Source organism: Somniosus microcephalus, chromosome 3 (assembly GCF_052327205.1).
Source record: "Somniosus microcephalus isolate GS21.2 chromosome 3, FLI_Smic_1.0, whole genome shotgun sequence".
Classification (NCBI taxonomy): Eukaryota; Metazoa; Chordata; class Chondrichthyes; order Squaliformes; family Somniosidae; genus Somniosus; species Somniosus microcephalus.
This window is the reverse complement of record NC_140989.1, coordinates 79,508,171-79,522,633: the sequence shown is the minus strand read 5'-3', so window position 1 is coordinate 79,522,633 and position 14,463 is coordinate 79,508,171. Positions and strand designations below refer to the sequence as shown.

Below are 14,463 nucleotides of genomic sequence, written 5' to 3'. Positions count from 1 at the left end.
TTCATTGATTCAGGTGAACAAACTGAGAAAGTAATAAATATAAGTTGTGTTTGATGCTAGATTCAAGCACTGAGCTGAGGCTTCAGCATGCAGATGGCATAAAATAACTATGCTCCTATATTTACTTTTTGTGTTATAAAATAAGAAACCAAGTATTTCTCATGGTCTAAAGAGTCACTTCAGGTAAAGTGCTTGGAAATAGAAAATTCATGTGTGAATACTAAAAAGGATTTTCAGCATTAGAAACACCCTAAACTGGAACAGAATTTGTTGTAAGGTGTTAACAAATCACTTGCTTTGAGTGCAAGTGACCATAACTCTCAACCTCCAAGTCATCCATCAGGACACAGTCCATAAATATCAAAAATAACCACCTTGAGTCTGACTTGAATCCAATTGACATATTTCTGTGTACTGATTTCCCAGTTATCTCAGAATGGTTCAAATTATTGTGTTTTTTGGGAGGTGGTGGTGGTGGTGGTGGGGGAGAGCGTGTTTAATGGAAAGGAAGCCAGATGGGGATAAGTGTCCATTGTGGTAGTCATACCATATATTTACATTATGATTGAGAATTATATGAAAGGGCATTCAAATATGTAGGTTAAAAATAGTCTCATGGTCACTATATTTCTCCATGATAATTCTTTGTCTTCCTGAACGGGTGCAGAACATTTTGCAGGGGGAAAGGGAACAGTCAGAAGTCGTGGTCCATGTTGGAACCAATGACATAGGTACGAAAGGGGTTGCGGTCCTACAGACATAGTTTCAGGAGTTAGGGAGGAAGTTACAGGAGCAGGACCTCAAAAGGAGTAATCTCTGGATTATTCCCAGTCCCACAAGTTAGTGAGTATAGGAGCACTAAAATAAGGCAGGTTAATGCAGGAGGGTGGTCTTCAGATTCCTGGGGCATAGGAGCCAGTTCTGGGGCAGGAAGGACCTGTACAAGATGGATGGGTTGCACCTCAACAGGGCAGCACCCAATGTCATCGCAGGAAGGTTAACACTAATTTGGCAGGGGGAGGGGCAACAGGATGAAGCATTAGAGGAGATACAAGGCAGACAAAGGACTGGGAGAGACAAACAGCATTAGAATAAAGAGTAATTCAGAAATAGGGGAGTTCAGACAGTGGGCAGACCAAGATGGGTTTAAGTGTGTGCATATATGCCTGGAGCATGGTAAATAAGGGAATGGTAGCATACTGGTTATCTTATTGGACTAGTAATCCAGAGGCTAATAATCTGGAGACACGAGTTCAAATCTCACCACGGCAGCTGTGGAATTTAAATTAATTTAATTACATTAAAAAAAAAATCTGGAATAAAAAGCTAGCATCAGTAATGGTGACCATGAAACTATCGGATTGGCGTAAAATCCCATCTGGTTCACTAATGTCCTTTAGGGAAGGAAATCTGCTGTCCTTACCTGGTCTGTCCTATATGTGACTCCAGACCCACAGCAATGTGGTTGACTCTTAACTGCCCTCTGAAATGGCCTAGCAAGCCATTCAGGTTGTAACAAACCACTACAAGGAACAATAATAAGAATGAAACCGGACGGACCACCTGGCATCGACCTCAGCACCGGCTTCGGACACGACAACGGCACACCCAGCCCAGTCAACCCTGCAAGTCCTCCTCATTAACATCTGGGGACTTGTGTCAAAATTGGGAGAGCTGTCCCACAGACTAGTCAAGCAACAGCCTGACATTGTCATAATTACCAAATCATACCTTACAACCAATGTCCCAGACATCACCATCCCTGGGTATGCCCTGTCGCACCGGAAGGACAAACCCATTAGAGGTGGCGGCACAATGGTGCACAGTCGGGAGGGAGTGGCCCTGGGAGTCCTCAACATTGATTCCAGAGCCCATGAAGTCTCATGGCATCAAGTCAAACATGGGCAAGGAAACCTCCTGCTGATTACCACCTACCACCCTCCCTCAGCTGATGAATCAGTATTCCTCCATGTTGAACACCACTTGGAAGAAGCACTGAGGGTAGCAAGGGCACAGAATGTACACTGGGTGGGGGGACTTCAATGCCCATCACCAAGAGTAGCTCAGTAGCACCACTACTGGCCGAGTCCTGAAGGACTTACCTGCCAATCTGGGCTGCGGCAGGTGATGAGAACCAACACGAAGGGAAAAACCTACTTGACCTTGTCCTCGCCAATCTACCTGTCACAGATGCATCTGTCCATGACAGTATTGGTAGCAGTGACCACTGCACAGTCCTTGTGGAGACGAAGTCCCGTCTTCACACAGAGGACACCCTCCATCGTGTTGTGTGGCACTACCACCGTGCTAAATGGGATAGATTTAGAACAGATCTAGCAGCTCAAAACTGGGCATCCATGAAGTGCTGTGGGCCATCAGCAGCAGCAGAATTGCATTCCACCACAAACTGTAACCGCATGGCCTGGCATATCCCTCACTCTACCATTAACATCAATCCTAGGTGACCAACCCTGGTTCAATGAGTATAGAAGAGCATGCCAGGCGCAGCATCAGGCATACCTAAAAATGAGGTGCCAACTTGGGGAAGCTGCAACACAAAACTACATGCATACTAAACAATGCAAGCAGCATGCTATAGACAGAGCTAAGCGATCCCACAACCAACAGATCAGATCAAAGCTCTGCAGTCCTGCCACATCCAGTCGTGAATGGCGGTGGACCATTAAACAACTGACAGGAGGAGGAGGCTCCATGAACATCCCCATCAGCAATGATGGCGGAGCCCAGCATTCAAGTGCAAAAGACAAGGCTCAAGCGTTTGCAACCATCTTCACCCAGAAGTGCAGAGTGGATGATCAATCTCAGCCTTGCAGTGGGGAAAGAGTTAAACTGACATCACTAGCAGTTTCACTGAATGGTGTAATAAAGACCATCTTTTTCCAAGTTGCTGAATTGGCAGTGGAGATAACATAGCCGGACATGGAACCATAAGAGGCCTAAGAGGATGCAAGTTCTGTTCTGGCAGGAAAGTAAAACAATCAGTTGGAAGTAAGAGAGGCCTAGAGAGGCAGGAAAGGAGGACAATGAGTCAGAAGTACAACATTGATGAGATCCCATTTGGCATAAACAGAGGTCATAGGTGCAAACAGCTTGACATATACTTTTCAGATAATAAAGGTGGTACTTTAATGTAACATGGCATAGGCAACCAACCAGTGAAGATGCATGCGGGCCAAGGTCCAATCAGGTGGCAGGAATGAATTTTGACATGTGTGTTGTAATGTATAAAAATGTAGTGTTTGCTGTACCAATTTGGAAAAGTCTGGCTAAGACAGAGCAGACTGTTTCCCCACTGGTGCAATAAAGACAACTTGACTATCGATCTAAAACCTTGTGTCGAGTGTTGGTTTAAAATACTCCACAACAATTGGAGTCACGAACAGGAGCCACACGGACGGGAGGCACGGGCGAGTGAAGCGGAGCCAAAAACGTGAGTACTTTTAAATAACACATACAATTAGGACAAGGCAACACCATCTCCTGTCCACCGCCCCCTTTGGAATCAAAGAACTAAAAGGTTTGAATTGATAAGTCAAGCGGTCTTGGGGTTAGGATGAAATGCGCAGAAGTACAGGCATGGTATGAGTTGCAAGTAGTGCGTTAACTTGAGAAAAAGTCTAAAGCATACCTCTGACAATTCGAGTTGCAAGTAATGCAGAAAGTTTAAGCATACCTCTGACAATGAGTTGCAAGTAGTGCTAAGCATACATCGGACAACAATTCGCCAGAACAAATTGTTGCAAGTACCGTCTCACTCTGCGAGAGTAAAGTAAGGGATGTACCGCTGACAACTGGGGTTACAAGTATCGTCTCACTCTGCGAGAGTAAAGTAAGGGACGTACCGCTGACAACTGGGGTTACAAGTATCGTCTCACTCTGCGAGAGTAAAGTAAGGGACGTACCGCTGACAACAATTAACCATGGGAAGTGAAAAACTCGAGTGGGGACCGGTGGGGTCTCTGACACGCTATTTAGCGAACAAAAATAAAAGATTAATTGACAATGGTTAAAACGATTGGCAACCGAACAACCCATCGGCAAAACAAAGAGAATGGTGGGCCAAAGAAACAAAATTCAAGGAAGAAAAGGCCATCATTTTAGTGGCTCGCGCATATTATGAGTTGAGTAGATGTACTCTAATTTGGACCAAAAACAGGTGCCAAAATTGTACCCGAGTACCAGTAATTTAAGAAAGGGAATAAAGGAAAAATTAAAGTTTTATCAACACAGATGCTATCAGTTTCTGTCCAAAACAAGTAAAATACAGAATTTGCTGAATGAAAGGAATCTTAAAAAGAATGCTGGAATCTCAGTTTGTGAGAAAGTGTGTTAAAAGTGTGGAAGTATTCTGTCTTTGAAAGTAAATGTCTGCTGTGTTGTTTTAGCTTCACCCACTCTTTTGTACAGAGAGCTAAAAGCTGTTTAACCCTTTGAAGACTTGTCTTGAATGATGGACAAGTGCGTGTTGTTTTAAGTTTGTTAATTGTTTTACAAAAGAGAAGCTTCAGCCTTGAAGTCACAGTTGCCAATGTGCCTGGAAGAAAGTGAAGCTATGGTTTCTTTCTTTTTCAAAGTGATACTGGTTAGTTAAAAAAAATTGATCTGGTTTGGATTAGAGTTACGAGGTTAATTAACCTATTAAAACCAGACTTTTATTGTGGCCACGGTGAAATTCTGGTTGGTGTAAATTCATGTAGACTGCATTGAATAAAATATTTAATAGTGTGAAACCAGACTTTAAGCTATTTAGTCTTGGATATAGCGAACGGGTTCTGGTCCATACCATTGGCAGAAGAATCACAAGGGAAATTCGCCTCTACTGTCGGGGATAGACAGTATACATGGACCAGGATCCCACAGGGATTCCACAATAGTCCAAATATATTCCACCGTGTACTGAGTCAAGCCTTAGACAAGTTAGACCTATCAAAGTACCAGAGCGCCCTACTCCAATATGACGATGACATAATGATTGCATCAGAGGATGCCAAAGGATACATGGGAGCATTACTAGCCACCCTCCAGACACTTAAGAAAGCTGGCTTTAAATTGAACCCCAAAAAGGCACAGGTTGGACTGTCCAAAGTAAAGTATCTAGGGCACAAAATTAGTCAGGGGTATAAGACACTCCCAGAGGAACGAAAGGCAGCCATAAAAGACATGCCAAAGCCAGTGACCATCCGGGGAGTAAGGAAAGTGTTGGGACTTTTAAACTGCTGCAGGAATTTTATATCAGACTTTGCAGGGAAAGCAGGGCCGATTCAACATTAGTTAAGGGGGGGGGGGGGGGGGGGGGGGAGACCCGCCACGGATAAGATAGAACAGGAATCGGAGCAGGACGAGGCTTATGCAAAATTAAAAGCAGCCCTGACGTCCGCACCCCCACTAGGATTGCCAAATATAGTCAAACCATTCCATATACATTATAGTATAGACGGGACCTTCTATAATGCTGTAGTCACCCAAGAGTACGGGGGAGATATGAGGCCAATTGCCTATTACTCCACCCAACAAACCCCCGTGGCTAAAGGAATGGCGAGATGCGTGGCGGCCCTCGACTGCGCTGCATGGGCGGTGCGGATATGCGAGCCCGTCACTATGTCAGGACAGCAGATATTACACACGCAACACAGTGGTGGACCTGCTAAACACAGGCAAAATGAAGGCTGTATCAGACAGAAGGAGGGCAGCTTGGGAAGCAGTATTGATACCCAAGGACAGATCAGCCCAGATTATAAGGGAACATAGCACTCCCTCTGTGGGGTTGACTCTATCAGAGGGTGAGGCACACGAGTGTCAGTTAGTAATCGAAGAAGTGGTCAGAGGAACTGTATCAGAATCGCCCCTTGAAAATCCCCAAAACTCCTTTTATGTCGACGGATCTCGCTGATACATAAATGGGGAACCACACACTGGTTGGGCAGTAGTATCCGAGAATGGAGAAACAGTCGCAAAGGGAGGGCTTGAAGGAGGATCCTCAGCACAGGTAGCAGAACTAGTGGTTCTCACGGAAGCATTGAAATTGGCAAAAGGAAAATGAGTAAATATATACACATGTATCATGATGAGGCGGAGAGCCACCCCAAACAGGGTGACCGGACTGACACCATATGAACTCATGACTGGGCGAGCAATGTGTCTGTCGGAAGGAGTAGCATCTGGTAACGAGGGACTAGGACCCTTAAAAGATAAAATTAGGAAATACGTACAAACATTGGATAATCAATTGAAAGAGCTCAAACAAGAAGTTAAAGAACAACAAGACATGAGATAAAAATACACAAAAGCAGGGGGCCTCAGAGCCCCTACCCAAGGTGGGCGAGCAGGTATTTGTTAAAATATTGCCAGAGATCGGGATTCTCACCTAGACGGACTGGACCATTTGAGGTTATCATGACCAGCGATACATGCGCATGTATAGATATGAGGGGAAAGGGTAGATGGAAATATTGGACTCAATTAAAACGATAAAGCAATAACCCATCTGATCTTAAATCCCACAGGAACAATGGAATAAACACCGGAGATAAACTAACCTCTAGTGACGACCAGGCTTCTGCTTAATTTACAGGGAAACTTCACCATGAAGATGGGATTACTGCTGGGTCACGAAATAAGCGAAGGGACATCCCACATTACACGACAAGTACATGATGAAGAAGCACCATGTTTTAATGGAACAATCACATTTGGAGTCTCATCCACGGCTCCCAATACACAGAAAGAAGAGACAAGCGAACAAAGGATGCCACACTGTCCAGATATAAAACCTGGACCCATGAATGGACTTAGTATTATTTACCGAGGGAGAACAATTATATGATAATGTGCGAGACCGGTACTAAATGAACTTAACCATGTTACAATGGCCAGGATATTGTGAAAGGTTTACTAAAACTAGAGAATTGTATGCATATATGATAAAGGATGTAATTAACCAAGCTACTGATGCGACAGGGGCTACTAGTTTTGGGGGACATGCTGCATTCCACCAAAGGATTGAGAGGAGCTTAGGAACCGATATACTCACGGGAGTAAACACAGGGACATCATTCATTAATGCCCTAGATATACAAGGAGTCCAAAGTAGTGTGAAACGACTACAAAAAAGGTAATACAACAGATTTTAGAGAAGGAAACTGGTTTGGTTCAACAAGGGTCAGAGTTGGGAGGACATATGATAAGGAAATTACTCAAGGGAATCAAGGTTAGAGGACCATGCTAGCGTTATCAACAAACTAAACTATAGAGATGAGGAACAGGCAAAAGACAGGGTAGGGAGAGGCTTGTGTCATGCCTATGGCCAATGGATCACTGGACAGTTGAAACATAATCTGGCACAGATACAGTGAGGTGAGGTACCAGACTGGATTAACAGCACACAGCTCTATGGCCTGAGCCACAATCCAGGCCCTCGAGTGCTTGTACCCTCAAAAAGGGATGACCAGAGTATATCCAGTGATACAAAAATGTAAAGCAGAAGTGACAGCAATGATAGGCATGGTGCTCCTGATACCAGTGGTAGGACTAGACATGACTCCATACCCACAGTACCAGGTAACAAACATAGGCATAGTGAGGGGTGAGACATACCTCCGATACTATACCTATGCCATCAGGAAGAATGGTACTATACCTATGCCATCAGGAAGAATGGTACTATGAGAGGAGTCTCCCTAAACGGATGCCACGGGAAAGGCACGCTTATGATATGCCCACATCCAGTAGGAGAAGGCCCCAAGGATGAGTACGGCTATAATAAGACAGAGGGGTGTGTGTTGGAATTATCACATGTTGATCACCATCACACCTGCTCGGGATATAGAGGCGAAGGGGAGTATTGTATAGCCACCACAGAGACTGAGTACCAATATAGTAACCTTGTATGTGCAATCACAATGCCTAACTTCTGCTTTACGCCAAAGATCCCTGTGACAATTGGACACACCAGATTGGTGTATGTACATTCAAGGGAGGAGATAAAACTAAATGTGCCAGATAGGCTAAAGGACGAGTTGCTTAATTATGAAGATCCGGTAGGGGCCCCAAAACCCCTGCAAGAAATGAAAGAGGATTTAAGTAAGATGGTGAAACAATACAGTGTTGCAAAGGAATCTTGGGGAATTAGAAAGGGACATAGAGGTAGAGCTACAGGAAGTCCCGTGGTATGAGAAGCTGTGGGATTGGGGAATTAATGTCAACGTACACCCATGGATCCGCATCATTTCTCATATATTAGTGATAGTACAGTTAGTCATGGCTATAGGATGGGGAATAGCAGCATGCACCGCTTGTAAAAAGAAACAGACCAAAGAGCTAAACCGAGTCGGAAACAGTTGGAAAACACAAGTTGGCTCTAAACATGATGGGTATGCAGGGCTTCCCGAACCAGCGCCTGACCACCACATGGGGCAGGAGGCACAGCGATGCTTATACATGTGGTTTAACTTGGGCAAGGGCCAAGTACCAAAGGGGGGATTGCAGTGGGGAAGAGAGTTAAACTGACATCGCTGGCAGTTTCACTGAATGGTGTAATAAAGGCCATATTTTTCTAAGTTGCTGAATTGGCAGTGGAGATAACATTGCCGGACATGGAACCATATGAGGCCTAAGAGGATGTAAGTTCTGTTCTGGCAGGAAAACAATGAGTTGGAAGTAAGAGCAGCAGAGAGGGGCAGGAAAAGAGGACAATGAACCAGAAGTACAATGTTGATGAGACCCCCATTTGGCATAAACAGAGGTCATAGGTGCAACAACAGCTTGACATATACTTTTCAGATAATAAAGGCGGTACTTTAATGTAACACGGCATAGGCAACCAACCAGTGAAGATGCATGCGGGCCAAGGTCCAATCAGGTGGCAGGAATGAATTTTGACATGTGTTGTAATGTATAAAAATGTAGTGTTTGCTGTACCAATTTGGAAAAGTCTGGCTATGACTGTTTCCCCACCGGTGCAATAAAGACAACTTGACTATCGATCTAAAACCTTGTGTAGAGTGTTGGTTTAAAATACTCCACAATAGCCTCCTCCCGAGGTCCCCACCATCACAGAAGCCAGTCTTCAGCCAATTCGATTCACTCCACATGATAAAGAAACGGCTGAGCGCACTGGATAGAGCAAAGGCTGTAGGCCCCAACAATATCCCAGCTGTCGTGCTGATGACTTGTGCTCCAGAACTAGCCACGCCTCTTGCCAAGCTGTTCCAGTACAGCTACAACACTGGCATCTAACCGACAATGTGGAAACTGGCCAGGTAGGTCCTGTCCACAAAAAGCAGGACAAATCCAATCTGGCCATCAACTCCACTTGCCTGGATGAGTACAGCTCCAACAACACTGAAAAAGCTCAACACCATCCAGGACAAAGCAGCCCGCTTGATTGACAACCCATCCACCACCTTAAACATTCACTCCCTCCACCACTGGCGTACTGTGGCTGCAGTGTACCATCTACAAGATGCACTGCAGCAACTTGTCAAGGCTTCTTCAACAGCACCTCCCAAACCCACGACCTCTACCACCTAGAAGGACAAGGGCAGTAGCTGCATGGGAACATCCAAGTTCCCCTCCAAGTCACACCATCCTGACTTGGAAATATATTGCTGTTCCTTCAGCGTTACTGGGTCAAAATCCTGGAACTCCCTCCCTAACAGCACTATAGAAGTGCCTTCACCACACGGACTGCAGCAGTTCAAGAAGGCAGCTCACCACCACCTTCTCAAGGGCAACTAGGTATGGGCAATAAATGCTGGCCTTGCTAGCAACACCCACATCCCAGGAACAAAGAAGAAGAAAAAATAAAGTTGATGAACTGTAGGCACAAGTAGCCATGTGGGATTATATGATATAATGGCAATAACAAAGGCCTGGCTCAAACAAGGGCAGGAATTGGCACTTAATATTCCTGGCTACAATGTATTCAGGGAAGAGAAAAAAAGCAGGGAGTGGGGACCACATTGATCTGAAGTAAGATATTAAAAATTGGATTTAATAAGGTAAAACAAACCAGGATTCATCTGTAACACCAATATACAAAATGGAGGGAATAGGTTAATTCGTGCTCTGAGTTGAACAATAGAAGTCTGTAAAAATTGTATAAACCCAGATAAGGTTTAAACAGGACTAAGGGTTAACTGCTGAGAGATTAAAACTGTCAAAACAACCCCTTAGAAAAAGAGGGAGATATATATGGGTTCGGCCACGCGAGTCGACACCTATGCACTTAAGGGTCTGTTAGTGTGAAGCTCAACAGGGTTCTATTCTTTAAACTAACTAAAGTGTTTTTGCTCTGTAGAAATAACTCGAGAGAGACAGAAAGTCTGCGGATTGCCTGCTTTGGAAAGATCTACTATCTTAGAGAGATACTTAAAAAGACCAAGCCATCTGACAACAGCAAATGGACGATTGTAAAGTAATAAAGTTGAGGCCCAGGGTCATGAGAAAGTAACGGGACCAACTGATAACGAAATGTGAGATTTGTAACGAAATGAGAGATTTGTAAGCGACTGGAAGAATGGAATGTCATGGTTTTATAATTACAATTTAACTATAACTCTGTATATGCTAATAAGCTTATCCCCGCCTCTAGGGCAGGGCCTTAATTTTTGTATAACTGTGAACCTCAAGAGATTCGGTGGAGTCGGAGCCTTGTGTTGGGACACAAGAGCCACAGCTCCCCAGGCCTGAATAAACCGTTTTTACTTCAATTATTGGGTCTGTCTTTCTTACAACAAGCCAGTGTTGTTGACTTTGTATATCACTTAGTCCACACTTTGGGGGCTTACATCAGATCAAAGATACTATTACAGCACTAGAAAGGGATCATGTACTCAAGGGTTCAATGACAGAATCTATTTGGTTAGAATTAAGGGACAAGAGAGAGAAGCTATTACACTGCTGGGTGTATACTATAGGCCACCAAATAGTGGTAAGGAGATGGAGGAACAACCCACAGAAGGTGAAACAACCCACAGGTGGTGAATTTACCTTTTCTCTTGACAGATGGTGACCACCTGATATGCCCCATCCCTTTTTTAATGTCCTTATTTTAATGCACTGGCGCTACACTGTTTTTGACCTTCCGCGACCGGTGGGCACCGCGGGGACTGGAGTGCGTCATCAATTCGGATAACACAATTTTAATTTGATTTGTTAAGGTTCATTTAAAATTTGATTAATTTACAGACAATTTGTTTTTGGTCCAATCAGAAGAGTACACTGTTTTGACCAGGCTGAGAAGTGTACTTGGCCTTGTGCAACTTAAAGACGATGTGAAGCGGCTGTTGCTGGAAGTTACAGCCGATCTTTCACACGGTCCCATCTTTGGACCCTGCTCCGGGATCCCTTAGTGGCCGGTGCTGCGGGCCGTCACTGCGGCCACATGGGCGGAGCGCTCGGCAGCGCAGCAAGTTTCCAGGATTACACCTTCTACAGTGCGGCGGCGGAACCAGCCGTTTCTCCCCATTTAAAGATAAAGATTACATGAAAATGTACCAAAAAAAAACAAAAGTTTTTTTTTTAAACTGTATTACTAATAGAGAAAATATGCCATGCACACAGTAAATAAAACGGGTAGTCTTACAAACTGTTGTTTCAAACTGATTTAAGATCCTCCCCCCCTCAAAAAAAAAACTTCAAGAAACTAATTTAAGCTGAATGAAAGCCCGAAGCTTCCACCCGCAAAGGCTGGTTTCGGTAAACAGCCTGTGCGGGGATCGCTGTCCGCCCGCCCCGGTCAAGCCTTTACCTCTCGGTAAGAGCAGGCGATCTCCCTCCTTATCATCGCCGAAGCCATGGGGGGCGCTTACAGCCGACAGTCGGAGCAGCCCAGTCTCATACCCAGGGGGAGACGGGTGGATACCAACATCCTACAGAACTGCCGGCGACGAATGAAATGCCGAATAACAAGCGATGAGGTAGGAGTTAACCCGAAGCGAAAGGTGAAGCGCCCGGGGCGGAGCTCGGATCACTGCTCTCAGCCACCGCTCATCTGTCAATGCACGCTTGATCACTCCCCAGCGCCGCAGATTCCCCGGGGAGCCCCACAGCACTCAATGGGCGATCAATTCTAACCAATCTATGCTCAAATGTACTTTGAAGTGTATGGTAACCTCCCTCTTTAACCACTCGTGTTTTCTCTTGCACGCACGGGATAATTAACATAGACATTCCTCCTTAATGATGTGCATCAATATAAGGTAGGTATTTAATATCATTACATTTTCTTTAACCAAAAAGCCCCCCCCAAATATTCTTGACTGTTGTATAAATAAACTGAACAGGCTGGGGCTTTTTACTCTGAAAAAGAGAAGGCTGAGAGGTGACCTGATAGAGGTCTTTAAAATTTTGAAGAGGTTTGATAGTAGAGAAGATGTTTCCACTTGTGGGAGATTCCAAAACTAGGGCCCATGAATATAAGATAGTCACTAATAAATTCATTGAGGAATTCAGGAGTGGTTAGAATGTGGAACTTGCTACCACAAGGAGTAGTTAAAGCGAGTAGCACAGATGCACTTACGGGGAAGCTAGATAAGCATATGAGGGAGAGAAAAAAAGTGGGAGGATGCTGGTGTGAAGTATAAAAACATCAGCATTGCCCAGTTAGGCCGAATGGTCTGTTTCTGTGCTGCAAATTCTATATAATTTTATGTAAGTAGGGGTACCAATAAACTACTGCATATAAACAGCTGGTGAATCCAACCAGGCAATGCACTCAAGATTTTGTTACTTGTTCTTTAAATGTGATATCACATGGAGGTCTCTGTTGTGTTCTTTATCTAAATAGCTTTTGGACAATTTGGACTATTCTCCTCTTCAGTTAGAGTCTATAAACACTGAATTCTTCAGTTCCCTGTGTTTTGTTGTGTCAATGCAAAACTGCCTTTGCTCTCTCAATAATGTTTTATCCCCCTGATAGCAAATAACTTGGTATGACGATATTGTGAGTAACTGCAGGGTAATTGTTCCGCACTTGGCAGTACGACTACAAACAAATGCATTAATGTATGCAGAGTGGGGACCACCTTGAGTGTCATATATATTTTAAATATATTATGCATTGATTCCTCACATTAATAACATCTGGTATGAGTAATAACCCTGGGTTCATGCATGCATATGCACCCAAAATATTATCATGTAATTTAAATAATAATCATCCCATCCTCTGGTCAGATAATTACAGTACACACAGAATTACAGCTATGTATTCTCTACTAATTCTGTGCTTATTTTTGCAATTATGGGGTGGCTGGGAAGGGTGGGGTTCTGTAAAATTGAATTGTGGCTAGTCATCAGAAATGAAAATTGTAATGTTCTAGAGATAATGAAATGTTTTACAGTGTAATGTGTATCTTGTTAAAAATCTTAAGCCTGTACACACTTCCTGTTTACAAAACCTTACCTCCTGTTGTTACTTTATCACACTTTTGTGTCAACTTTTCTATTATAAATTCCTACATCCATATTTACAATGGAAATTGCCTACGTAATCTTGGATTTGCACAGTCTGGCTATCGGGTGGTGTTGTATTATTTTTTTCCCCACAAATTGCTCAAAATGCTTTCTGGAAAATTTTCAATTGTCATTTTTTTTCTTAGTAACTGAAAATTTCTAATGTTCAATTTTCAACAGTTGACTGAAGTAAACTAAATATCTCAGCTATGTTTTGTTGACAGAAAAGATAAATATCCTAATTGCTAACACCTGAGAGAGCGAGAGAGAGAGACTGGCACGCACAGGCAAGAAGACTGCTTTCCCTCTTTAATTTGATTTAAAGAAAAACAAGCAATTTGAAAGCAAGCAAAACTCTTTGAGGGAAACGGATTAGAAGGCAAGGTAGGAGGGAAGCAATGTTGAAGGCAAGTAGACCTCTATCCCTGCCACCCACTCTTGGTGGGAAGGGGGTGTGGCTGGAGGGTTCAGGGTGAGAGAGTAGCTGCCAAAGGAGGAGGGGAGGACACAGGAGTTGAGTCGATAATTCAAAGGGGGGGAGGTAGAGGTCATTATGGGCATGAGGGGATAGTGGGAAGATGAAGGGGTGCAATGGGAACAAAGGGCTGGGCAAAACACGTGACTGGGAAGGGGCCCACTGAGGGCCATATCTTTGCTCCAACCCCAAATACAGCATGCAGTCATCGGCAGCTTCTTTCCTCACTCCCCTACACCACGATCTCCACTACCTCCTACCTGGAGGAATTGAAGAAAAAGACACAGGAAAAAGCAGAACTATGACAATGGAGACATGTAACAGAGAGAACATATTCTACAATGTACCATGTGCAACATCATAGGAGATTGGCTCGTGTATATATAGTATAAATGCATTTAAATTTGAATTTGACAATTGAATTCTATGACAAAGTTTCCACACTTGTTTCCCACTAACTACCTTCATTTACAGACTTTCATAATTTTTAGGTTAACACCTTGTAGTTATAA

The 14,463-nt window shown here is 43.8% G+C and overlaps 1 protein-coding gene across 2 annotated transcripts in view; it reads right to left on the bottom strand.

The window, feature by feature from the left end:
* pacc1 (proton activated chloride channel 1) overlaps nucleotides 1-12,110 on the bottom strand; it is a 42,155-nt gene extending 30,045 nt beyond the window's left edge. For both annotated transcript variants that reach the window (XM_085981263.1, XM_085981264.1), the window contains exon 1: nucleotides 11,771-12,110. In XM_085981263.1, coding sequence (XP_085837389.1) covers nucleotides 11,771-11,818 — 48 coding nt within the window. In that variant the 5' untranslated portion in view covers nucleotides 11,819-12,110. The remainder of the gene's footprint in view (nucleotides 1-11,770) is intronic.
* Nucleotides 12,111-14,463: the final 2,353 nt, after the last annotated feature.